The 27,498-nt window shown below is 40.7% G+C and overlaps 2 protein-coding genes across 2 annotated transcripts in view; both read right to left on the reverse strand.

Annotated features, from left to right (window-relative positions):
• csmd3b (CUB and Sushi multiple domains 3b) overlaps positions 1–27,498 on the reverse strand; it is a 200,708-nt gene that overhangs the window by 51,797 nt on the left and 121,413 nt on the right. The window lies entirely within an intron of this gene.
• On the reverse strand, positions 270–26,044 carry LOC129696549 (CUB and sushi domain-containing protein 3-like). The gene is made up of 4 exons (XM_055634573.1): positions 25,804–26,044; positions 24,935–25,117; positions 23,664–23,837; positions 270–1,183 (listed from the first exon to the last, which is right to left on the reverse strand). Exons 1-4 carry the CDS (start codon positions 25,988–25,990, stop codon positions 942–944), a joined length of 786 nt encoding a protein of 261 aa, XP_055490548.1. The 5' UTR covers positions 25,991–26,044; the 3' UTR covers positions 270–941.

The raw sequence follows: 27,498 nt of genomic DNA on the forward strand, positions 1-27,498 counted from the left end.
TTAGTTTTTGATGGTTTCCATTAAATTAACTGTTTTTGGTATTTCTGATTGGAACAGGCCAGTTCCAGCTGTCAACAATTGTGAGCAATGTTGGGCACCATATCTAAGGAAGGATGTGCTGGCTCTGGAGAGGGTCCAGAGGAGGTTTACCAGGAATTATCCCAGGAATGAGTAGGTTAACCTAAGATGAGCGTTTGACGGCACTGGGCCTGTACTTGCTGGAGTTTACAAGAATGAGCGGGGACCTCATTGAAACATACAGAATAGTAAAAGACTCAGATAGAGTGGATGTGGAGAGAATGTTTCCACTAGTGGGAGAGTCTAGGACTAGTGGTCATAGCCTCAGAATTAAAGGACATTATTTTAGGAAGGATATGAGGAGAAATTTCTTTAGTCAGAAGGTGGTGAATCTGTAGAATTCTTTGCCACAGAATGCTGTGGATGCTGTCAGTGGATATTTTAATGGCAGAGATAGATAGATTCTTGATTAGTATGGGTGTCAGAGGTTATGGGGAGAAGGCAGGAGAATGAGGTTAGGAGGGAGAGATATATCGGCTTTAATAGAATGGCAGAGTAGACTTGATGGGCCGAATGGACTAATCCTACTCCTATTCCTTAGGATCTTATAACAATGTATTTTTCTGAAAGGTAGTCACAGGATTTTAAGCCCCAGTCAGCATTTACTGGTAATCAATGGAGACAATTCAGTACAAAACAAAAATGACCCCCAAAGCTTTTTGGTGGTCTGAACTCGTGCACAGATTTTCAGTGGACATCATGGGGCTAAGTATGTTAGGGTTAATTCTGACTTTTTCTCCAAAGAATAAACACAGTTTAAATTTAACAGGGTCAACTTAATCAGATTATAGATCAATATTACATCTCAATTTATTCTAATGACAAAACGTAATTGCCCTGAAAGTAATTGAAGATGAAACGCATTATTTTATGATTAGAATTACAATAAATGAGTAAAAGCAGTACACTGTGTACTCATTCTTTGTTGTACCTATACAGCGGGGTTGAGACCCACTCCACGTCCCATCAGTCTGGCAGATCCTCGTGCTTGAGCCCACTAAGGCCAAAGGGGTGTTGCAGTTAAATGAAACTTCTGACTGGTAGATGAAGCTCTTTCCCTCTCTCCGTCCTCGTGCCGGCACCCCAGGGTCTCCACAAAACTTGGCTGTGGAAAGTACAAGGAGTAATAGTAGTTGTAAGTTAATTTTATTGTGAGCTGCAGCATTTGGTTGTTGCAATTTTGTCAGAGAGCAGCAGCAAAATGGATACTATCAATTGAAGTTGAGGCGGTCTAAATTCAAATATCATCAAGGTGTACATAGAAACATGGAAACATAGAAAATAGGTGCAGGAGTAGGCCATTCGGCCCTTTGAGCCTGCACCGCCATTCAATATGATCATGGCGGATCATCCAACTCAGTATCCTGTACCTGCCTTCTCTCCATACCCCCTGATCCTTTTAGCCACAAGGTCCACATCTAACTCCCTCTTAAATGTAGCCAATTAACTGGCCTCAACTACCTTCTGCGGCAGAGAATTCCAGAGATTCAACACTCTCTGTGTGAAAAACGTTTTCCTCATCTCGGTCCTAAAAGATTTCCCCCTTATCCTTAAACTGTGACCCCTGGTTCTGGACTTCCCCAACATCGGGAACAATCGTCCTGCATCTAGCCTGTCCAACCCCTTAAGAATTTTGTAAGTTTCTATAAGATCCCCCCTCAACCTTCTAAATTCTAGCGAGTACAAACCGAGTCTATCCAATCTTTCTTCATATGAAAGTCCTGACATCCCTGGAATCAGTCTGGTGAACCTTCTCTGTACTCCCTCTAGGGCAAGAATGTCTTTCCTCAGATTAGGAGACCAAAACTGTACGCAATACTCCAGGTGTGGTCTCAGCAAAGTTTTAATGACTGGTGTACCATGACACCCAGGTCTCGTTGCATCTCCCCCTTTCCTAATTGGCCACCATTCAGATAATAATCTACTTTCCTATTTTTGCCACCAAAGTAGATAACCTCACATTTATCCACATTATACTGCATTTTAGCTAAATTTACTGAATATGATTTGGAGTCACCAACTTGCAATTGGTTTTCTGGTTATCAATAAGTTGATCATAATCAGTAATGGTCATGTAATGTATTATTATGGCGCTGCATGACTTGCATATTATGATAGTAATGCGTGAGGGTTTCTTGCTAAGATGCTGACAAAATAACAACAGTTAAGAACGGTTGTGCCAAAGTTAAGGCCTGTCTCACTTGGGCGTAAATGATGTAGCATAAATTACGCGCAAATAATGCCCAAGTGGGACAGGCCCTTTAACCAGCGTATTCTGTGACTGAAGATGTAGTGAGAACAGCAATCACCAGAATTTGCTGGTTGACTTTTACCAATCTGTGTCTTTGTAGCTGAGGTCTTTGTTCCTCCACTTTGTTTGATTTATAGGGGCATTAATTTGCAAATAAAACTATTACTTTAAATATAGGCCTCCAACTTACATAATTGATAATGCACTATCAGTCCATCCCAAAGGGAAATGGGTTTATGATGAGATTCATCCTTGGTTATGGTAAATGGTTATGGGAGATCTAGAAAGATTCACAATCCTCTTTTTCTTTCTGAATGTCTATCTTATTAGATCATAAGTGACAGGAACAGAATTAGGCCATTCGACCCATCAAGTCGACTCTGCTATTCAATCATGGCTGATCTATCTCTCTCTCTCCTAACCCCAATCTGCTGCCTTCTCCCCATAACCCTCGACACCCGTACTAATCAAATCTCATTCTTCGTCATTAATTCTTCAACTTGTTTTAAATCCAATAATCTTGTTTCCCTCTCATGGTTAGGCTTTGTCATCTTGTTGAGTCAGAAAATGTCCTTTATTCACTGAGTTCCCTGATCGTCCATAGCCCCTCGATTCAGACACATTTTTAACATTCATTTAACCGAACCGATGAAATGTTCATTTCAAGATACTGCATGTTTTTCTGGTCAATTTCTTTATCTTTTGTAAATATATAAGTTTCCTTCCCAGTCCTTGTTTAATAGATAGCATCTTGTCTGAAAAACACAGTGGTAGCAGAACATAATACAAGCAACCAGCTTTCTCAATCACCTCCACACCACCTCTTACAAGATAATGCTTCTCTTCTTTCTAGCTGACCAGTATTACACATGATAGTGAAATAATTAGAACTGTAATATACTAATATCGAATTATTTTCTATTTTTTGACGTACGCATTATAAAAGTACCCTCAGACTCCAATTGCTTTGGCATTTGACTCGCTGGTTTCTTAATCCTGTGCTCCATTTAAACTCAACCCCACACAGTTTCCTGTACTGCCGATTAATTCACCAGATTTAGTTTCCTGTTCACCCCTTAAATTCTCCAGGTTCTCATTTCTTTTACTTCACCTAAACTCTCTGAAGCTCTGTTCCTTGTAGACACAATCAACCTACTAGGTCCACTGGAAAATGTTATACAATGAAACACATTTTCAAGAAACGAGAAATAAAAGTGAGCTGAGTTTTTAATAGTAGTTATATATTTTTTTTAAATTATTTTTTTTAGAAGTAAGTACAATCATATATCACCAAAGTGCCCAATATATATTTTCATAATACATTTTATGTACAACTTCTTATTTTTTTTTGTTATAATAAAGAAAGATGAGAATAAGAAAAATAAATTAGATAGTAAAGGATAGAAAGACATGAGATATATAGTGTGTGAAGAAAAAGAAAAAAAAAGTAAGGAGATCATTGTTTATAATCTTGACCATCCCTCATCCAGTCCTGAAACAGTTAGCTTTTACAATTGTGTTGAACCATATGATTCCAAATAGACGACAAATGGAGACCAACTCATTATGAATTGGTCCGATTTATCCATTAGGAGGAATCGCATTTCCTCAAGATGTGCGGTGTCCAACATGCTTGCGTTGGTATTGATGTATTTTTCCAAAATTTAAGTATTAATTTTTTTGCTATTATTAAACCATAATTAAAAAATAAATGTTGAGATGTGTTCAATTTATTCCCATCTTCCATTACTCCAAATATAATCATTTCAGTATTAGGTTCCATTGTTATCTTGAATTATTTTGTAAATATTTCAAAGTTATCACTCCATATATATCCCCCATCACAAATGGGGGATATATTTGGATATAATTTGTTCAATCTTGTTTTTGAATAATATAATCTATGTAAAATTTTAAATTGAATTAGATTATGTCTTACATTAATCGAACATTTGTGAATATATATCAAGTACTTTTCCCATGTAACCTTCGTAATTTTTATCATTAGATGCTGTTCCCACTCTTCTCTAAGTACCTCTGTCAATGGTAGGTCTATATTTAAAATACTATTATATAAATATGATATTAATTTTTGTGACAGCTTTAATATTCATTGCTTCTTCCAAGAATTCAGGAGTTATTTTTTGATGTCCTTGTATATATTTGTTCATGAAATCGCAAATCTGAAGATATTTTAAATATTGGTTGTTTTTCAGTTTAAATTTTTATTGTAATTGTTGGTATGATAGTAGGTTTCCCATTTCGTACATATCCCCGATCCTTCTAATTCCGAGACTTTCCCATTGGTTATATGTTTTATCAATAAGAGATGGTTTAAATAAAGGGTTATTCGCAATTGGCATTAACAATGATAAATTTCTTAATTTTAAAGATAATTTTTTTTGTTTCCAAATTCAAAAAGTACCATATATGATTGGGTTCTTCTTATATATTGTGTTGTTCAGTTTTTTTGGGGAGAAGAGGATCGTTCCTATATTACAAGGACGACAATCCTCTTTCTCAATTTTTATCCATTCTGTCTGTTGGGTAGAACTATCCAGACAATAAATTATATTCTTAATATGCACTGCCCAGTAATAATACATAAAATTTGGGAGTGAAAGTCCCCCGACCTCTTTTGGTTTACATAAGTGTTTTTTTTTGTAATTCTATGCGATCTATAGTCCCAAATAAAATTAGTAATATTAGTCTAATCTTTTTTTTTAAGCATTTTGGTATATATACCAGTATAAACTGAAATAGGTATAGTAATTGTGGTAGGAAGATCATTTTTATTGCATTTATTCTACCTAATAATGATAAAGGAAGTGTTTTCCAAAATTTAATCAGCGTATTACGTTTATTTAATAAAGGTATAAAATTAGTGTTGAATAATGCTTTATATTTTCTAGTAATCTGAATACCCAAGTATTTAAAATTTTTTGTTGCAATTTTAAAGGGGAACTTCAGTAAGTGTGTAGGTTCTTGAGGTTTTAATGTCATGATTTCACTTTCATTCCAGTTTATTCTATATCCAGAAAAAGACCCAAATTCCTCTATTAAATTTAATAAATTTGGTATGCTCGTTTGTGACTTTGTAATATATAAAAGTTTATCGTCTGCATATAATGAAATTTTATTCTTTGAGTCCCTAGTATTATAGCCCTGAATATTCAGATGAATTCTTTTACTTTCAGCCAGAGGTTCTATCATAAGGGCAAATACCAGGGGTGATAACGCACATCCCTGCCTATTACCCCTTGATAATTGAAAATTTTGAGATAACATGTTGTTAGTTAAAATTCTTGACATCGGTTTATCATACAATAATTTTACCCATGTTATAAAATTCTCTCCCATATTAAATGTTTGCAGTACTTTGTATAAGTATTGCCACTCTACCTGATAAAATGCTTTCTCTGTGTCCAAAGAAATAATTGATATATCTTCTTCCTCTACTTTATGTGAGTACATTATATTAAACAGGCGTCTCAAATTATTAAATTAATATCTTTTGGGTATAAACCCCGTTTGAACAGGGTTTATCAATTTACTAATATATTTGCTTAATCTTCTTGCTAAAGTCCTTGCTAAGATTTTCTGGTCTGTATTTAAAAGTGATATAGCTCTGTATGAGCCCAGATCTTATAAATCTTTACTTTTTTTGGAATAAGCGTAATAGTTGACTCTGCTAGTGTTTCAGGTAGTTTGTTTTCTTTAAAAGCATGGGAGTATAAATTAAATAAATAAGGGGTTGTTATCTCATGGAATTTTTTATAAAATCTTTACTAAAACCATCTCGTCCCGGTGTCTTACCATTTTTCAATGATTTTATTGTTTCACCTATTTCTTTGATTGTAATTTGAGCTCCAAGTTGCTCTTGTTCCAAAAGGTCCAGTTTTGGAAGATTACAGTTATCTAAATTTTTTTAAATTTTACTATCTTCTATTTTAGTTTTAGATGTGTATAAATGTTGGTAACATTGAGCAAATCTATTATTAATATCTTTAGGTAATATTAGTAATTCACCTTTCTCCGATTTAATTTTAGTTATAGTATTTTCCTTTACTTGTTTTTTCAATTGGCGAGCATAAAGCTTATGTGGTTTGTCGCCTAACTCAAAATGTTCTTGTTTTGTAATTTGGAATAATCTTATTACTCTTGCCGATAAAATTTGATTTAGTTTAAATTTCAGTAATATTATCTTATTGTGTTTATCTGTCGTGGAATCTTTAGCATTATCTAACTCTAACTGTCTGATTTCTTGTTCTAACAACATTTGTTCTGTCTTATTCTTTTTATTTAAAAAAATTTGATATGAAATTATAATTCCTCTAATAAATGCCTTAAAAGTTTCCCATAATAAAGAAGGCGAGGTACCTGGTGTATCGTTTGTATCAAAAAAAAGTTTCATTTGTTGTTTTAAATATCGATAGCATTGCAAGTCATTTACAATATGTGTATTAAACCTCCAAAAAGATTTTTTACCCGGCATTCCGTCAAATTGTACTGAAAATGTCAACGGAGAGTGGAGATACTACTAATGTGGTATGTTGGATTGATTGTATATGGCATTAATTTCATATCCACTAAAAAATAATCAATTCTTGAATAAGTTTTATGAACGAGTATTCCCTTCCAACTGGATTAGCAGATCTCCATACATCTTTATATTAGTATTTTTTATATATGTATTTAGAATTTCACTAGTCTTAGATTTTAAATTACTCCTCCTTTGTTTTGCTGATTTATCTAGATATGAATCTAAAACACAGTAGTAGTTATATAACCAATAGTCTGGAAAAACTTCAAATCCATCACCACAAAAATCCAGATTATTGGAATTGCGGGATAATCAGTGTTTTAGTCTGTGGAGTCACTGATTGTTGCATTGGTTAGGTACATTCAAAATTGATACTATCAAAAGTGTTTTATAGCTTATTGCACACACACACTTCATTTTCTCTGCTTGTAGATTTCATTTTTCTGTATTCATTTGGAAATAATAATGTTCTAATCTTTATATGTTTTGTCCACTTTGTTCTGTTATTATAGAACTTCTTAGATTATTTTAGCCTCATGCTCGAGTTGTAATATTTGCAAATTGAGCATCTAGATCTAGGCCACTGATATAAATTGGGGACAACAACAGTTCCTATTCTATTTTGAGGTGTGTGTGTGTGTGTGTGTGTGTGTGTGTGTGTGTGTGTGTGTGTGTGTGTGTGTGTGTGTGTGTGTGTGTGTGTGTGTGTGTGTGTGTGTGTGTGTGTGTGTGTGTGTGTGTGTGTGTGTGTGTGTGTGTGTGTGTGTGTGTGTTTCTTTGTCTGTGATTCACTTTTCCTCAAAAACACGACGGGCTAACGGTGACATTTTTACATATTCCCCATAGAGATTTACCTCGTGATGTCAAAAATCGCCTCATCTGAAAATTTGATTAATTATTTCTTGAGTTTTTAATTAAAATTGTTCACAAATTTGAAATATTTTTTAAATCTAACGAGCTGATGACGTCACAATGGCTCTGATCCATGCTGCCCGCTGCACATAGTTTTCAATGCCCACTGTTTTCCACAAGCAGCAAATTACTTAACCCCTTCCCCCCCCCTGACTCACAGTCGTTTTGTCGCCTCCCGCTAGCAGTTGACTTGCACTTGGCCAGTCATCCGCAGCGCCCGCCCACCACCCCCCCCCCCCCCCCCCCCCGGGGCTCTGGATTCAAGCCGCCGAACACGCAGTAATTTGGTTGGTCTTCCGAGGGCTTTAGAGGTCCCGCAAAGTCCCGAGGTCTGCTGCCCTTTCGCACTTTAGAGGTCCCACTCAGTGTCCATGCAGCCCGCTCGCCGAGTTCAAGTCCGCCCTCTCACTCTCTCCCCCCTCCTCTCCCCTCTCCCCCCTGTCCCACACCCTCGCCCCCTCTTTCCCCCCTCTCCCCCCCCCCCCCACTATCCCCACCCCCCCCCCCCCCCCTCCAACTCCTTACCCCCCCCCCCCCCCCCCCCCCCGCTCTCCACCTCCCACCCCACCCCCCCCAGGCTCTGATCTGATTGTGCAATGACACAGGACACAAAGTGCTGGAGTGGATTGGCAGGTTAGGAAGCATTTCTGGAGAGCATAGATAGGTGATGTTTCAGATTCACCAGCACCTGATCACTTAGCGCATCTAACCCAACCACGCAAGAGGCTGAGAACCCCAGCACCACCGGGAAATGATGCGTCAATGTTTTATGTGCGATGCTCCGGTAATCCCTGGGAAACGTCTTCTCATTTTGCACTGTACAACTGTTGCTTTGCATGATGACAATGAAGATTGAAGGTCTGAAGAAGGGTTTTGGCCCAAAATGTCACCTATTTCCTTCGCTCCATAGATGCGGCTGCACCCGCTGAGTTTCTCCAGCATTTTTGTGTACCATAAAGATTGATTGATTGAATGATTGAACTTTTACCTCCTCCATGGTCTATCTTAGACCGGGGCACTGAAGCTAGTGCCGACCAATAAAACCACCCCAGCCACTTCCAGGCCGGCCCTACTGACCTTCCCCGCCAGGCAGGGCTGTTGTCACCAGCTTGCACCGCTTCTCCGGCCCCTTGCAGGCCAACACTATCGACCCGCACTGCATCCCTATCCATCACCAGACTAGTCCTACCAATTTTCACCACCAGGCCGGGCTGCCAACATCACCTCAACCTGTACTGCCACCCCACAGCTACATCCAGGCCGCACCTACAATCTTCACTCGTCTGCCGATGCTGCCACCCCAGCCACTTCTGAGATGACCCATCGCCACCTCGGCCCACACTGCCACCCCAGCCACTTCTGGGCTGTACCTACCAACCTTTACCACTAGGTGAGGTTGCCAATGCCGGCCCACACCGTCTCCCTGGTTGCTTCCAGACTAGGCCTGCTGCTGCCACCGCCAGCCAGCCCACACAGCTTCCTCAGCCGCACCTGCTGCCACCACCACCGACCCACACCTGCACTCCAGCCACTCGCAGCCTATGATCAATGACCGCTGATCCTCACCTCTCCCACGGCCACCAGCAAGCCGGAACTATCAACTCACCTGGACTTAAGGCCCAGTTCCAGAACGAGAAACTGAAGAAGGGTCTCAACCCAAAATATCAACTGTCCATGTTGTTCTTCACAGATGCTGCCTGAGCTGCTGAGTTACTGCAGCACCTTGTGTCCTGTTGTGGGCTCTCTAGCATGTTTCCACTACTCTATTACTTGGTAATCTCTTACTCAGTTATAGCATACAATTGACAAAATATGCATTGCATATTAAATATCATAAAGTACATATAAAATCTTAGTATATCACTTATAAAAGCATCATAAATTATATATTTTTTAAAACACAATATACAAGTTAAAAATCCAGTTTAAAAGAATGATCAATGTCCTACAACGAGACAATGATACCAGTGTCTCCACAGCTGGGATTCGTAGTGTGTAGTGGTAACCATTATGTTTGACAAGACCACGATAATTACATTTTTAGAGTCATTTATCCTGCAAATGAATTTATACATGTGATGTCTTAGGATAGCTTCTAAAGTACCGACTCCTGCAGGCACAAACATATTACTAGCACTACACCATCTAGGTTTCCTTAGCAGTGTTCTCATGGCATCATTATATGCCACCTTTAGTCTCTGTAAACTTGTCTTTCCATAGTTCGACCACAGGTGCGCAGTGTAGAGGGGTGTGCAGTATGCTCTAAATAGCGACATCTTCACCACATCTGCACACGCACCAAATTTACGCAAGAGAATATTCGCCTGTACATACAGCATGCGTCGTTGCCTATAAATATCTTTCATCATCTGTCATTTGGTCTGTAATAATATGCCCTAGATATTTTACCTTATTACAGACACTAAGATTGTTGTCAGACAATTTAAAATCAGGAAATTTTAGACATTTATCCTCTTTGGTTCTACAGATCATAACAGCACTCTTACTAGCATTAGATTTAATGTCATGTTCCACACCATACACAGAATATATAGTAAGGAGCTGCTGGAGACCAGCGCTAGATGGACTAAAGATCACAAGATCATCTGCATACATAATATGGTTCACTAAAATATTACCAATCACGCACCCAGTGTTACAGGCTTTCAATTGTTTAGACAGATCATCAATGTATAGATTAAAAAGGACTGGGGACAAAATTCCCCCTCGTCTAACACCATTGCTAACCCCAAATGGGGCTGAGACCCTATTGCCCCATTTTATTTGCATAGTCTGTTGGGCATACCAGTAGGCCAGAATTCTAAAAATGTATTTAGGCACCCCTCTTTGACTCATTTTACCAAAGAGCTTTCTGTGATTAACACGGTCAAAGGCTTTGGAAGCATCAATAAAGCACATAAGGATTGAAGAGTTGTTGCCTCTATATTTGTTTACAATCTCCTTTAGGGCATATATGCATAAGTCAGTGCCATGTTTAGCTTTAAAGCCAAACTGGTTATCTGTGGAGTTAACAAACTCATTTATTCTATCCAGCAGAATTCTTTCTAAATCATTTGACAATATGCTGGCTAAAGCTATGGGCCTGTAATTATTTAGGTTGCCTACTTTACCAGCTTTGACCTTAATGACCGGCACTAACAGGACAGACAACATTGAGTCTGGTAACAAGCCATGAATCATAACGCCTGTAAAACAAATAGCAAGGAGGGGAGCTATCCTCATACTCGCATACTTGAGATGTTCAGCAGAAATATGATCCAAGCCACTTGCTTTGTTGTTGGACAGCTTGTTCATGGCATGATACACCTCATGTGACATAATCACCATCGAGTCATTACTCTCAATATTGTCCACCCTATACAAGTCACCTTGGACACAGTTGAATAAAGTACTATAATGTTGTCGCCATAACTCCGCGATATTAGCTGTTCCGGAGATTCCATCTACAGTGCATGGTAGAGATATTTTGCAACTGTTAAGAGCTCTCACTGCCTTCCAAAAATCGGTAGCATTGTTACTTAGCAGCTTCTTAGCCATGGAATCAGCCCTCATAGCTTGCTCATTTTTACAGATGAAGCGAACAGCATACTTATACCTTGCATTAGTGAGCTTCTTGTGCTCAAACACAGGCCTCTGCCTGGGTCTACCTGCCATAGCCCATGATTTGGTGGCTTCACAGGCTTCAGTATGATACTCAGCTAGATACTTATTCCAGCCAGGCCTGATGTTATGTGTCTTATTTTTATGCTTGCAGTAGGGCTCACTGCCTACATATAAAGCACTTACTATATCATTATACATGGAGCAGATATCTCTCCTATGCTTCATATCTTTACAATTAACATTACTACATATGATTGCATCTTTACGTAGATGAATATTGCTTAAGGATTTATCTGTATGGACATAATAGGCTAGGATGTCTTCCTTTGTAAGCATTGACCAGTCCAGTTTTTCTGTATTAAAGCTATTTCTATCTCTGGATACCACAGGTATGTGTTCACCATTTATTGTCATAGTAACAGGTATATGATCAGTCATTGCTGCCCCATACAGAATGCTCACACACCCCAATGAGGCATGTGCATCAGCTGTACTAATACTAATATAAGTATAACTATCTGTAGGTAAAATCACTTTGCTTGACAATATTAAATTATTATCTTGACAGAACTGAGCCATATGATTGGCAAATAATGAGTTCCTATCTGAGATATCTGCATTCATATCCCCAATGACATATACACTACAATAATTATTGTTTTGAACGAAAGAATAAATGAAAGCAATAAGAGTCTACTTGATGAATTTTAATTTTAGTGCAGGATTGAAGTAAGCCATTTGGTTTATTCTTTTTAAATGTTGGCACCACTCCAGTGTACCTCCTGGCGCCAAGAAGTTCACCGTTGGCAACACATTTCCTATTTACAATTTACAAAACCTCTCCAAATTGCCCCTTTTAAAACTGAGGAGACATTTGCTTGTAATTCTATTGAGGACCTCCTACAATTCATAAAGTTGATTGTTAATTTCATTCATCCTTAATTGGTCCAATTTCCTTTTCTGTGCAGCTAAAGAAAGTAGGCATTAAAAGTATTTACTATCTTGTGCTAATCCTCGATTTACAATGCAGCTTTTACAATTCCCTGACCACCACAGCTCTTCTGGCCTGTAACACTGAAAAGTGTCTTCCCATTGGGCATTAGATTGGCAGGCATGATTGTTTCCAAGAATCTTCTGATCCCTTCATTAAACCTTTCACCATCTTGTTGTATTTTCCTTTTCTTTTCAACCAAAGAGAACATTCCTCTTCTCCCCGCAGAACGGGCAAAGATTGCTTATCTTCTTTCCCTGTCAATTTTAATTTTCTCGTTAATTGATTTATCTGTTTATTCTACATTTGGTTTCAACAATTTATTCGTCCGACCTGTTTGCATTTATCTTCTGCTGAAGTGTTGTTGAATAATTTTCCCTGATCTATCTATTTTAGTTAATCCGCTATTCTACTTAATTTATCACTTTTAAAGTTGAAGACCTGACTCCCAGACTTTGCAATTTATTATTTTCAGAGCTCCTTAGATTTCATTATTATGTGGTCACAATCCCTCAGGCCGTTACCCTGTTATAAGTGAACCAGCATTTTGACTAAGATAAATATTATGAATTAAAGTAGCTTTAATTCATAATATTTTGTGAGGTATTATTATATTTTTGAGCAAGAGCATCATCCCTGATTTTCATGTATATTGTATCCTGAAGCTATGACATTAATCTATTATTTTACTTCGGAGTCACGTGAGTGACTCCGTGAAGACCCCAGCTCCAGTGCGCATGCGGCATAATCGCACAGCGTGCAGAACGCGGCAGCCAGCGGGAGTCGGGCTAGCTCCCGCATCCAGGGACGAGAGGTAAGTACTTACCTTAATCGGGCCTTGTGATTTTTGCTCCAGGGGGAGCAAAGTGAGGCATGGTGAGCGGGCCCCGTTTCGACTCCAGCGTGGGGCTGACAGTGATGGGGAAAAGGTGCCACCCGTACCGCTAACGCTGCGGACCGCTGCTAGGAGCTGCGCTAATGCCGGTCCGCTGAACAGCTGTTCCGTACAGCCGCGGATCGGCGGGGAAATTTTAAAAAACCCGACCGGCAGCCCTGCAGACTCCTGACCAGGAGAATCACCGCCCGGGAACCGCCACAACGCCGCCTGGAAAACGGCAGGCAGCCTCTACTTACAGGTAAGGGGAAATCTTACCAATTTACAGGTTCTACAGGAGCCATCTTCCTCCAAAGCTGGAACAGGTTGGAGAAGGCAAAAATAAGTATGTCTGTCTCCCCAAGCCAGAGGAGGTCATGAAGTTCACCTCCAGGAGAAGGACTGCCTGCCCAACTCCACACGAGGGTCCTTATCTGGGAGGCAGCCACCGGTAGCGGTGGGGCTATTTCAATGCTCCCGCTCACTCGACACCGAGCCGCTCCCTGTGCCGCCGGTTTAAAAGGGGCACTGGCTGAATGCCAAGGGAGCTGACTCCTACCCCAGTGCTATTGCACTAGCCATCTCCCTTGTCGAGGGATTGATGCAACAGCGGAGTGGAGTGCTTTGCCTCCTCCCATTTAGCGCATCCTTTATGCTCCTTTTTTAAGGGCTAAGGAGGCCAGGGCTGGGCTGGCTTAAGCGCTGGGCAGGCGGACGAGAACAGCAGTATGCCAGGGGAGCAGGATCAGGAAGAGCCACTGGGTGTCGTGGGCCACTACATGGCTCCTCCACGCGACCATCTTCCCAACAAAAGCCCTGTAGGAGCAGGCCTTTCCAGAGGCAAATCCGCAGGCAGCTGGGTCTCGTAGACTCACAGACAAGCAGCGAATTCTACAGAAGGTCAAGATGTTACCACCTTTTGCTCGCCTTTGGTGCTGACGCCTAAGATGTTCCCATATTTGGGATACTCGACTGAACGATGGTGCATATAGACCTGCCCGCAACCCCGAATATATGGGGCTATGCAAACCGCTGCTGCGGGGAAGAGGGAGCAGGCTATGGGACGAGCAGGACATCACATCCAACACCCAGCTGGCAGCACCCCTCGGCATCCACCAGCGATATCAAACAAGGACTGGTGAAAGCCTGGTGACCGCTGCTGATCCCCCATAGTTCTTTTTAGACGGGGCCCAGAGCGCAGCCGTGGGAAGATGCGCCGCCCCACCGACAGCACCAGCATACCAGCAAACTACGCCTTCATGAAAAACAACAAGCATGGAGGTAGGTAGTCTGGTTCCTCCCAGTTTACACTAAAACAAGGGTGTTCTACTAAACTGCATGGGGGGGGGGGGGGGCATTCACCTTGTGGGCTAAGCATGGGATGCTGTCACAAATAACCAAAATATACTCAACAGCATTAGAGGATAAAAACGAATTCAAATTGGGCATTTTACTGCCAGTTCAGCAATGCGCCCAAAGGGCTTTTTCTCCCTCTAAGAAAAGAGAAGTGAGAAGGCAAGCTGAACTAAACAGGCACATTACTAAACGGATTGGAATTTGTATCGAATATATTCACCAAAACTATAAAAGATGATGAATGTAGCATCATCATTGATCTAATATCACTAAATAAATCTGTTGAGTATATCCACTTTAAGATGGAGGTGGAGTTTTGTCACTGCCAGACATCTGATCTCCCTAGGATACCTATGGGGAGCATTGATATGGGAGATGCTAACTATCTTATACCATACACTAGGATCATTATAGATACCTAATAATTATTTACCTGGTTCATGGATATCCCAGTTAGGGCAACCATGGGAACATATAGCATTTCATATGATCTATACCTCAGCCCTAAACTATAACAATGGCCATGAAAATCTTAAGGGAACAAGCATAATCATGGCATACATTGGATGATACCCTCATATTAGGGGAACTAGGAATTAGCTGTGGCAGAAGTTCTAGCTACGAAACAGCTCCCTAGCTGAGGTTCATCCCACGCCCAGATAAACCAGAATTGGAGCGTTACTACCTAGGATTATCTGGGCTTCAATAATCATTCCGTCCATATGACTGTTACTTTGCCTAGATACTTGGGGCATTATAATCAAATCATGAATGTACCCACTGAAGCTATATCACAATTAAGGTGGTGGGCAGACATATATTTGGCATAGTTTTTCAGCCCTATTATCATCACCAATCCCAACTTGGTTATTTTAAAAACCAATGCCAGTACTTTGGGCTGGGGAGCAACTAAACTCCATATCCAGCACAGGCAACAGATGGACCAAGTCACAACATAGTTACTACACATACCGGGCATCAACTACTTGGGATTGGTGATTGCCTATTGGGCTAAAAAGCATATCCATTTCAAATGCATCACGTACATATGTGATTACGGATTGATAATACTATGGTGGTGGCTAATATCAACCATATGGGGAGCATAATAATCATTATTGTGCAACAAATTGGTCAAACGAATGGTGTGTCAAGACATTTCAACTATCAGCTGCCTATGTCCTAGGAAGCTAGAACACAGTGGGAGACACCATGTCACGGGGTAAAATTTATGATTACATTGGATAGATGTCAAACCCAAAATATCTGCTAAAGTTATTTAGCAGTTTGAAAGCCAGATATCAATTGGTTGCACAAGACTGAATCACCAATAACCTATGTATGTGACTAAGGAACCAGATTAGAGGCAGCAGCGATAGATGCCTACACGCTGGAAGGGGGAATTTGCTTTGCCTTCCTCCCTTCTGCCTCATCAGTCGGGCTCTTTACAATACAGATGGGATCTGTCTCCGAGAGATTGAACGTGCCCGACCGGCCTACACAGCCATGGTTCCCAGTTCATTACGACACGGTGGGGAGTCACCTATGGATTTCCCTAGTGGACCATGGTTGCTGACTCAACCCAGTATCAGGCACAAGCCACCCTTGCCAGGGCAACATCAAACTCCTGGGTGCAGGTTTTGAATAGACCTTACCAGGGACTGGGATTATCCAAGGGAACCATTACCACCATGTCGGCATCCCTGCGAACAGTCACTAAAAGTTAACATGGGTGAAATACTGCCACGACGCAGGGACAACATCCCGAACCATTCAACCACTGACGTATTGGAATTCCTGGAACATCTACACCAAGACTAAAAAGTAAGTTACAGTGCCGTAAATTCAGCATGGAGCGCCTTATCTGCTTATCTAAAACAGCATGTCAACAGAACATGGGATCCCATCCACTAAGGTAAACTTATGAAGGGCAACTATGATATAAGCCCCAATCACTCAGGTTTATACCCATGTATGGGATATTGGTGTGATATTGACATATCTCAGAGAATGGCACCAGCCAGATCCCTCAGCTTGCTTAATCTATGTTTTTAAAAGAGAAAACGCTCATGCTTATGGCTCTCGTACACGCTCTAGATTCCGGTCACTCCATAAACTAGACTGGATAACATGGTGATTACCCCAGACGCATCACGTTCATATTTAGGTCTGGTAAAATCCAACTCGCAGGTATGTGGGACTACGCGAGATTTTGAGTTCGGCACGAGCTAGTAGGGTCGAGATCGCCTGTGTTTTCCGTGCTGTAGTGTTATGGCATGGACCAGGAACGCCCTATTCACTGGTGGGATTCCGGGCCTACCCACCAGAGTCCAGGTCGAGTGTGGTGACCCATCTACTACTATATATAGACCCAACCCACTATCTTAGAGGGAGATGAAAGCCTAATGGGTCAACCACAGTAACCCAAGACGGGGTACGAGCCAAACCACTTCAAGGTGGCTCAAACAGGTTCTGAAAGCTGCCGGGGAAATAATAATACATTTAATCCCATTTCACTAGGGCAGCATTGGCATCAGCGGCTGAACGGATGGTCGTTCCAGTTGACCACATTTTTAATACAACAGTATGGTCAAGGAAACGGCGTTCAGAACATTTTTTATTTTTAAACCGTTGATAAACCTGATTTAATTGCAGGAGAATATTACAAACTGCAATATCAATTTAAACTCAGAGGAGCTCTGTTATGTTATTATTGTTAACAATACCTTTCTGTTTCTTTTGAAACCAGATCTACTGGTGATAACGATAACACTTCCTCCCTCATAAACTTCGGCAGTGAGTGAAATAAAAACTGTTACACGGTTTGAAATCACAGACCTTTGAAGTCTTCACGGAATCACTCACGTGACTCCGAAGTAAAATAGTAAGATTAAACGAGTACTTACCAGTATGAAGTTTGATCTGTATTTTATGAGGAGTTACGGTGAGGGATTAAGTGCCCGCCGCTCCCACCCTCATTATACAGATCAAGCTAATAAACTGATGTGTCGTGATCTTTACTATCTTACTTCAAATATTGTGTCTATTCTGTGATTTCACACCGCTGCTTCGAAGTATGCCGCATGCGCACTGGAGCTGGGGTCTTCACTTAATCCCTCACCGTAACTCCTCATAAAATACAGATCAAACTTCATACTGGTAAGTACTCGTTTAATCTTACTATTAAATGGACCTATTTGGAATTTCACCTGCACTATTTTGTCCAGCAAAAGCAAGTTTAGTTATTCATAAATAATGATGCATAATTACATATATATATATGTGTGTGTGTGTGTGTGTGTGTGTGTGTGTGTGTGTGTGTGTGTGTGTGTGTGTGTGTGTGTGTGTGTGTGTGTGTGTGTGTGTGTGTGTGTGTGTATATACACATGTATATGTTTATAATATGTGTGTGTGTGTGTGTGTGTGTGTGTGTGTGTGTGTGTGTGTGTGTGTGTGTGTGTGTGTGTGTGTGTGTGTGTGTGTGAGTACATTTAAAATGAAATAGTACAGAAAGTTGGTGCTACATCCTCCAATGCTACTGTTGGTGTCACCTTTAAGAATTTACGTCTAATGATAGCACATTTTCAAACAAGTTTCCTATACAATCTATTTATATTGCAAATATATAGACCATAAATATCTTGGTGAACTAGCTAAGAAAATACCTTTTTCCAATCCCTTTAACAATAGGTGTCAGAAAATATTTGGCTGATTAGTGAATTATACCTGGAAAGGGGAACATATTCAATGTTTCAGGTCAAACAGCTCTCATCAGAACTGGTGAAGTGAGAAAGCCGGCATGTTTAAAGTTGCAGTGGGTGGGGGAGAGTGGGGTGAGACAATAAAGGGAATGTCCGTGATAGGTTGGAAACCAAGTTTGTCCAGCTTCATAATACGTAGGAAGGAACTGAAGATGTGGTTTAAACCGGAGAAAAGCACAACAAAACTGTAGTAACTCAGCGGGTCAGGCAGCATCTCTGTAGAAAAGGAATAGATGGTGTTTCGGGTCGAGACCCGAAGCAGAGTCTCAACCCAAAACACCACCGTTTCCATTTCTCTGGAGATGCTGTGTGACTTGCTGAGTTACTCCGGCTTTTTGTGTCTTTTGCCCAGCTGCATCATTGTTTTCAGTCGCATTTAGGTAATAGGTGAATGACGGCGGTTTGTGAAACAGAAGAATGTATTGGAACTATGAGATGCAGAACACAGCAGTTACTGAAAACCTATCTCTGTGACATATATACCTTGCTTTTATCTTTATCACAGGCTTCCCTTTCACCTCAGTAGACAAAGCTCTTAGCTGTCTCCCATCTCCCCAATCTGATCTCCTCATCCTCTCTCAGAACAAGGATACACTTGCCAATCCACCCCATTTCAATCAACCCCATCCCCCCCATTCCCCAACTTTCTCCCCCCACTACTACAATCTGACTGAAGAAGGATGCCAACCCAAAACTTCACCTGTACGTGTTCACCAAAGATGCTGCCTAACCCACTGAGTTGCTCCAGCATTTTGTGTCTTTTAAAGATGCACCTTCTGGTGTTCCAGCCCAACAGTTTCCACATTCCACAGATCACCCTTCATAATGCTTTTACACGTTTGAAGAGGTTCCATCAGCAAACACATCTTCAGCTTCCTTTCCATTTCCAACTGGGTTATCCTCTCCATGAGATCATGATTTATCTTTCCATCTGCACCAATTATTTCACTTTTTGAGGCACTTTCCCCCACCACTGCAAGGGACGCAACGCCAATGCTTTCACTTATTCTCACCATCCAGGGTTCCCAAAAGTACCAAGACATTCTAGCAACTCACATGCCCTCTTTTCAATTAGGTATTTTGCATTTGGCCCTCATTACACACTCCTCTGTCCACTTGCTTGAGCTGCTGAGAATTTTCAATGAATTCTCTGGACTGGACAAGCTAGATGCAGGATAAATGTTCGCAATGTTTTGCAATGAGTGGAGGAGGGTCAGGGCTGTGAGTATTTAAATCGAGCATGGGGCTTGCTTTCACAGAGGCCCGGGAACCATTGGAGCGAGTGGAGGAGGGTCAGGGCTTTTACCGAAATCTGTAATGTTCCACACTCCATAGGGAGGGTTCTGGTGGAAGCCGCTGATTGGTGGAAGCAGACTAGAGGAAGCAGCTGATTGGGTGCAACCTCAGGTTAGCATTTCTGCTTTCTGGTTAAAAGTACAGTGCTTTAGTAAAGGTACAGTGAGCCAAGGGTACAGTGGGCTAAAGGTACAATGTGTTTAGTAAAGGTACAGTGAGCTAAGGGTACAGTGCTTTAGTAAAGGTACAGTGCTTTTTGGTACAGTTTAAAGGTCAAGAGGGAGCAACTGTTGCGAGTCAGATACCTGCTGATTTCTCCCAGCAGTTTCTATTGTATTGTACTTGTATCGGATCCAGGGTAAGGCGGGAGAATGGTTGGGGCGAGGGACTCAAATAGAGAAAGCTAGTAGATAGAATGGGAGGCAGGAAGCAGAAAAGGGAAGAACTCGGACACAAGAGGAGAAAGAAGAAAAAGGAAATAAACAGAGAATAAGAGGCGGGGGGTTTCTTAAATGTGCATATTTTAATGCTAGGAGCATTGTAAGAAGGGTGGATGAGCTTAGAATCTGGATAGACACCTGGAAGTATGATGCTGTGGCGATCAGTGAAACATGGCTGCAGAGGGCTGTGATTGGAAACTAAATATTCCAGGATTTCGTTGCTTCAGGTGTGAGAGAATTGGAGGGGCAAGAGGTAGAGGTGTTGCATTGCTAGTCAGGAGAGATATTACAGCAGTGCTTTGGCAGGATAAATTGGAGGGCTCATCTAGGGAGGCTATTTGGGTGGAACTGAGAAGTGGGACAGGTGTAGCAACACTTATAGGTGTGTATTACAGACCGCCAAATGGGGATCGAGAATTGGAAGAGCAAATATGTAAGGAGAGAGCAGATATTAGTAGTAAGCACAAGGTAGTGATTGTGGGAGATTTCAACTTTCCACATATAGACTGGGAAACGCATTCTGTAAATGGGCTGGATGGTTTGGAGTTTGTAAAATGTGTGCAGGATAGTTATTTGCAGCAATACATAGAGGTACCTACTAGAGGAGGGGCAGTGCTGGACCTCTTGTTAGGAAATGAGACGTGACAAGTGGCGGAGGTATGCGTTGGGGAGCACTTTGGGTCCAGTGATCACAATACCATTAGTTTCAATATAATTATGGAGAGGGTCAGAACTGGACCTAGGGTTGAGATTTTTGATTGGAGAAAGGGTAACTTTGATGAGATGCGAAATGATTTAAAAGGAGTGAACCGGGACATTTTGTTTTATGGGAAGGATGTAGAAGAGAAATGGAGGACATTTAAAGGGGACATTTTAAGAGTACAGAATCTTTATGTTCCTGTTCGGTTGAAAGGAAACAGTAAAAATTGGAAAGAGCCCTGGTTTTCAAGGGAAATTGGACATCTTGTTCGGAAAAAGAGGGAGATCTACAATAATTATAGGCAGCATGAAGTAAATGAGGTGCTTGAGGAGTATAAGGATTGTAAAAAGAATCTTAAGAAATAAATTCGTAAAGCTAAAAGAATATACGAGGTTGCTTTGACAAGTAAGGTGAAAGTAAATCCAAAAGGTTTCTACAGCTATATTAATAGCAAAAGGATAACGAGGGCTAACATTGGTTCATTGGAGAGACAGAGTGGACAGCTATCTGCAGAGCCAAAAGAGATGGGGGAGATATTGAACAATTTATTTTCTTCGGTATTCACCAAGGAGAAGGATATTGAATTATGTGAGGGAAGGGAAACTAGTAGAGTAGCTATGGATACTATGAGGTTCAAAGAAGAGGAAGTACTGACACTTTTGAAAAATATAAAAGTGGATAAGTCTCCAGGTCCTGACAGGATATTCCCTAGGACATTGAGGAAAGTTAGTGTAGAAATAGCAGGGGCTATGACAGAAATATTTCAAATGTCATTAGAAATGGGAATAGTACCTGAGGATTGGCGTACTGCGCATGTTGTTCCATTGTTTAAAAAGGGTTCTAAGAGTAAACCTAGCAATTGTAGACCGCTTAGTTTGACTTCAGTGGTGGGCAAATTAATGGAAAAGATACTTAGAGATAATATATATAAGCATCTGGATAAACAGGGTCTGATTAGGAACAGTCAACATGGATTTGTGCCTGGAAAGTCATGTTTGACTAATCTTCTTGAGTTTTTTTGAAGAGGTTACTAGGGAAATTGACGAGGGTAAAGCAGTGGACTTGTCTATATGGACTTTAGTATGACCTTTGACAAGGTTCCTCATGGAAGGTTGGTTAAGAAGGTTCAACTGTTGGGTATAAATGCAGGAGTAGCAAGATGGATTCAACAGTGGCTGAATGGGAGACGCCAGAGAGTAATGGTGGATGGCTGTTTGTCGGGTTGGAGGCAGGTGACTAGTGGGGTGCCTCAGGGATTTGTTTTGGGTCCTTTGTTGTTTGTCATGTACATCAATGATCTGGATGAAGATGTGGTAAATTGGATTAGTAAGTATGCAGATGATACCAAGATAGGGGGTGTTGTGGATAATGAAGAGGATTTCCAAAGTCTACAGAGTGATTTAGGCCATTTGGAAGAATGGGCTGAAAGATGGCAGATGGAGTTTAATGCTGATAAATGTGAGGTGCTACACCCTGGCAGGACAAATCAAAATAGGACGTACATGGTAAATGGTAGGGAATTGAAGAATGCAGTTGAACAGTGGGATCTGGGAATAACCGTGCATAGTTCCTTGAAGGTGGAATCTCATATAGACAGGGTGGTAAAGAAAGCTTTTGGCGTACTAGCCTTTATAAATCAGAGCATTGAGTATAGAAGCTAGGATGTAATGTTGAAATTGTACAAGGCATTGGTGAGACCAAATCAGGAGTATGGTGTACAATTTTGGTCGCCCAATTATAGGAAGGATGTCAACAAAATAGAGAGAGTACAGAGGAGATTTACTAGAATGTTGCCTGGGTTTCAACAACTAATTTACAGAGAAAGGTTGAATAAGTTAGGTCTTTATTCTGTGGAGCGCAGAAGGTTAAAGGGGGGACTTGATAGAGGTCTTTAAAATGATGAGAGGGATAGACAGAGTTGATGTGGACAAGCTTTTCCCTTTGAGAATAGAGAAGATTCAAACAAGAGGACATGTCTTCAGAATTAAGGAACAGAAGTTTAGGGGTAACATGAGGGGGAACTTCTTTACTCAGAGAGTGGTAGCGGTGTGGAATGAGCTTCCAGTGGAAGTGATGGAGGCAGGTTCGTTGGTATCATTTAAACATAAATTGGATAGGCATATGGATGAGAAGGGAATGGAGGGTTATGGTATGAGTGCAGGCAGGCGGGGCCAAGGGAAAATAATTGTTCGGCATGGACTTGTAGGGCCGAGATGGCCTCTTTCCGTGCTGTAATTGTTATATGGTTATATGTTGGGCGAGTCCCGAACCAGGGGCCACAGTCTTAGAATAAAGGGGAAGCCATTTAAGACTGGTGAGAAAAAACTTTTTCACCCAGAGAGTTGTGAATTTGTGGAATTTTCTGCCACAGAGGGCAGTGGAGGCCAAGCCACAGAATGGATTTAAAATAGAGTTAGATAGAGCTCTAGAGGCTAGTGGAATCAAGGGATATGGGGAGAAGGCAGATTGGGAACGTTCAGCCATGATCACAATGAATGGCCTCATCCTGCAACTATTTTCTATGTTTCTGCCACAGAAGGCAGTGGAGGCCAATTCACAGGATGTTTTCAAGAGAGAGTTAGATATAGTTCTTAGGGCTAACTGAATCAGGGGATATGGGGAGAAAGCAGGAATGGGGTACTGATTTTGGATGATCAGCCATGATCATATTGAATGGCGGTACTGGCTCAAAGGGCCAAATGGCCTACTCCTGCACCTATTGTCCATGTTTCTATGATTCCAGTTTTTGTTTTTGATTTCTAGCATCGACAGTATTTTGCTTCAGTTATATTGTGTATGATCTTTATTACCTCATGTTAAGCTGGTGGTCTACTTACGCAAACACTGAGGAACATCTCCTGTCCACGTTCCATTTCCCACACAGCTGAGAATTGCAGGAAAGGACAGTTCATATCCTGGAGAGCAGCTGTAGCTAATGCTTGATCCCCAATCAAAATGTGTTCCTTCCATCCTCCCATTTGAAATCTGCGGTGGAGTTGAACACTTCACAGCTGCAATGCATTGAATTGTGTTAAACATGTTCTTTTCAGATGTCAATTACATTTAAAATATTCGCTGGTTCATCTTGCCAATATAAGTTAAGATAGACACAAAAAGCTGGAGTAACTCAGCGGGCCAGGCAGCATCACCCATTCCTTCTCTCCAGTGATGTCTTGGGTCGCAATCCTTCTTCAGACCCGAAACATCACCCATTCCTTCTCTCCAGTGATGCTGCCTGTCCCGCTAAGTTACTCCAGCATTTTGTGTCTATCTTCGGTTATAACCAGCATCTGCAGTTCTTTCCTGAACAAATATATTCATAGCAAATAATGAATGCCACTTCTCATTCTATCAATTTACAAAATCTTCACAGGTAAATAATATCCTCGTGGGAGGATCATGCAGAAATGACCGAAAATGTGCTGAATGTGGAGGCTGGTAAGGTGAATGGAAAGCACCATGGGACCATTCTGTTTGAAGGGAGAAGGGATGAGGGGGAAAATGCACGAAATGGAAATGGAGATTTGCATAAGAACTCCATCAACCACAGTAGAGAGGAAACCACATCTCCTGAAAAGGCAAGACATATGAGATGTGCTGGGACAGAAGACCTTATCTTGAGAATAGATGTGCTTGAAAAGGAGGAATAGAGAAGGTACGGCTTCCTTACAAGAGACAGGTTGTTAACAGGTGTAGTCTAGGTAGCTATGGGAGTCTATAGGTTTATTTTAAATGTCAGTGGATAATTTGCTCCAGAGATGGAGACGGAGATGGAGATAGAGAGGTGTCAGAAATGGTTTTCAAATTCAAACCATGTTGTCTCTGCTTATAACTTTGCATCTCTGACTCTATTTCCACTTGCCTCAGAGTTAGTTTTCTTTCCCTCCCCGTACCTGACTCCATCTACCCATCACTCCTTCCTCATCTCGTTCTACTTATCGTCAGCCCTGATGTAGAGTTTCAACCCGAAATTGCAACTATCCCTCTGTCTCCACTATAGTGATTGGTCCGAAGAGGTCCTCCTGCAGTTTGTTTTATGCTCCCGAATCCAACATCTGCATTCTATTGTGCCTCCAAATGATCATTGCCTCTGGGAAAATATTGTTACCTTTACATAGTGGCATTGAGCCACTCCACGTGCCATTGCTGAGGCAGGAACGAATCGCGGAAGTCTGCACATCCTGTATTGTGTATCCTGGTTGGCAAATCTGGGTGACATTTTGTCCGACTGTAAAAACATCCCCCAATCTCATGCCATTTGCCGGCATTCCAGGATCTCCACAGGTAATGACTGTAAAACACCAGATTTGATATCATTATTGGTGTCACGAGAGGGAGAGAATTGAAACAATAACTCAAATTCAAAGTTGATAGTTTAACAAAACATTTCCATTGGTAATAACAGTCATGCATGCATTGAGATAATAAACAAAGCAGCAAAATAAATTATTACAGAAGGCTTGTGAAAGCTCAACGCAAACTTCAAACCAGTACAATCTGGATAAGGTAGACAAGAAGCAATTAAATCTTTGATAATCTGAAACATTTTGTATGACCTCATGTAAAATATGAACTTAACTTTGTTTAAAAAAAAATGGCAATAAACTGTTCCAAATTTAAACATAATGTTGTATATGAAATGTTCACTATGAAAATCAAATTGATCCATGTCCCTGATGGCAGTGTCAATCAGTGAATTAGAGCAACATCACATTAACCTGGTCATTGAGCAGTGCCAAAAGGCTGGCATCCTTCATTAATGTTTTAAAGTGGCCCAATCAAACCAATTAGAAGGGACAGTGGGGAAGACCAATACCATACAGTTATTTTTATTATTGGGTTAAAGTATTTCAAACTGTGCTTATACCTTAACTTTGAACTGATTGAAATCCAATATTGAAAGCAACTTCACCAAGGACCACCAGGAATAAACTATTGTCCTTTACTTAAAAGTGGCGATTCTGCTTATTGACTTACTTGTGCAGTTAGGTATATTGTCTGACCATGTACCATTAACTGTGCACTGCCTTGTTGCAGATCCAGAGAGTACATATCCTTCCAGGCATGAGTACGTCACAGAGTTGGAGTATGAGGTTCCATCAATCCAAAACACTTTGCCATTAGCCGGTGCCCCAGGGTTTCCACATTTGACAGCTGTAAACATTGATTGAGAGTGTTTATGAAAAGGTAGGAACTGGAGATCTATTCTTCAGTTCTTGGAGACAACTGCTTCACCTTACTGTCATTAATTGTATTAAAAAAATGTCCCAGGGTAACTGAAATAATTGAGTTTTATTCTAGTTTCAGTTTTTATTTATTATGTCTCAAATCCCCATCACCAGATGTTGAAAATTGCCCCAAGAAAATCAGGCTTATCAGTATTGATCATCAATAAAGGTAAAGGTATGTTTTCTGTGGCTATTTAACTGCTAAGTATTCTAAAATGCAAGCTGAATAACAAGATGTGGATTGTTAAAATAAAACCTACTTTAACATTGAATGTTAATAAAGACACAAAGTAATCTTTATGTGTGAGACAGGCAGCATCCCTGGAGAACAAGGATAGGTGACATCTTGTTTTGGGACCCTTCTTCAGACTAACATTGGGCATAGATGAACAGAAAATGCTGGAGTAACTCAGTGGGACAGGCAGCATCTCTGGAGAGATGTTTTGGGTCGAGACCTTTCTTTTGTGTTTGTCTTCGGTTTAAACCAGCATCTGCAGTTCCTTCCTACACATCTGAAGATGGGTCTCGACTCGAAACGTAACCTATTCCTTCGCTCCATAGATGTTGCCCCACCCGCTGAGTTTCTCCAGCATTTTTGTCTACCTTCCTACACATATTGTCTGCTCCACTGCAAAATCTCCTCAAAGTATGCCTACTTTGGAGAAGTCCTCCTCCTCTCAACTCCAGAGATGCTGCCTGTCCCGCTGAGTTACTCTAGCTTTTTGTGTCTATCTTCGATTTAAACCAGCACCTGCAGTTCCTCCCTAGCATTGGGCATGTTGGATTGCTGTTTCCTCACTTTTAATGCCTACATTCCATATAGAAGTTTGTATATCATATTGATCTTCATTTAATCTTCATAACATTGTAAAATTCTGATTAACTACAACATTAATGGTTTAAATCCAACTTGATAGAGTGATAAAAATGTTTTTTTAGGATTATTTCAAAAACATTGTTCTAACATGAACATTCAATTGTTGAACACAATAAAAAAAAAAAGATGCTCAGCAAATAATTCAATTGGGTCTACGCAGCACAATTTCAAAATTTGTAAATAATTGCGCAAATTGTGAGAGGACATGAATGGATTTTACAGAGATATTGATGGGTTGGAAGATTGGTCAGATAAATAGTAGGTGAAATTTAACATAGAGAAATCGGAAGATTGAGAAGGGAGAATAAAACGCAGTTCCAAAATAGCAGTCACTCAGGAGATAAAATTAACGGATCCAATTGAACCAAAACAAGCTCAAACATTTTGGCTAAGACATCTTAAATGCAACAGTCCAACTAAGAATATGTTACAGGCCTTCAGGCCAGTCTGTGAAGAATGTGGAAGGATGTGAAAGATAAATGAATTGAATTGAATTGAATAGAATAAATGTTATTAGCCAAGAATGTATACATACAAAGAATTTGCCTTGTTTCTGTGCTTGCAAAT

The sequence above is a fragment of the Leucoraja erinacea genome, chromosome 4 (assembly GCF_028641065.1).
Source record: "Leucoraja erinacea ecotype New England chromosome 4, Leri_hhj_1, whole genome shotgun sequence".
Lineage (NCBI taxonomy): Eukaryota > Metazoa > Chordata > Chondrichthyes > Rajiformes > Rajidae > Leucoraja > Leucoraja erinaceus.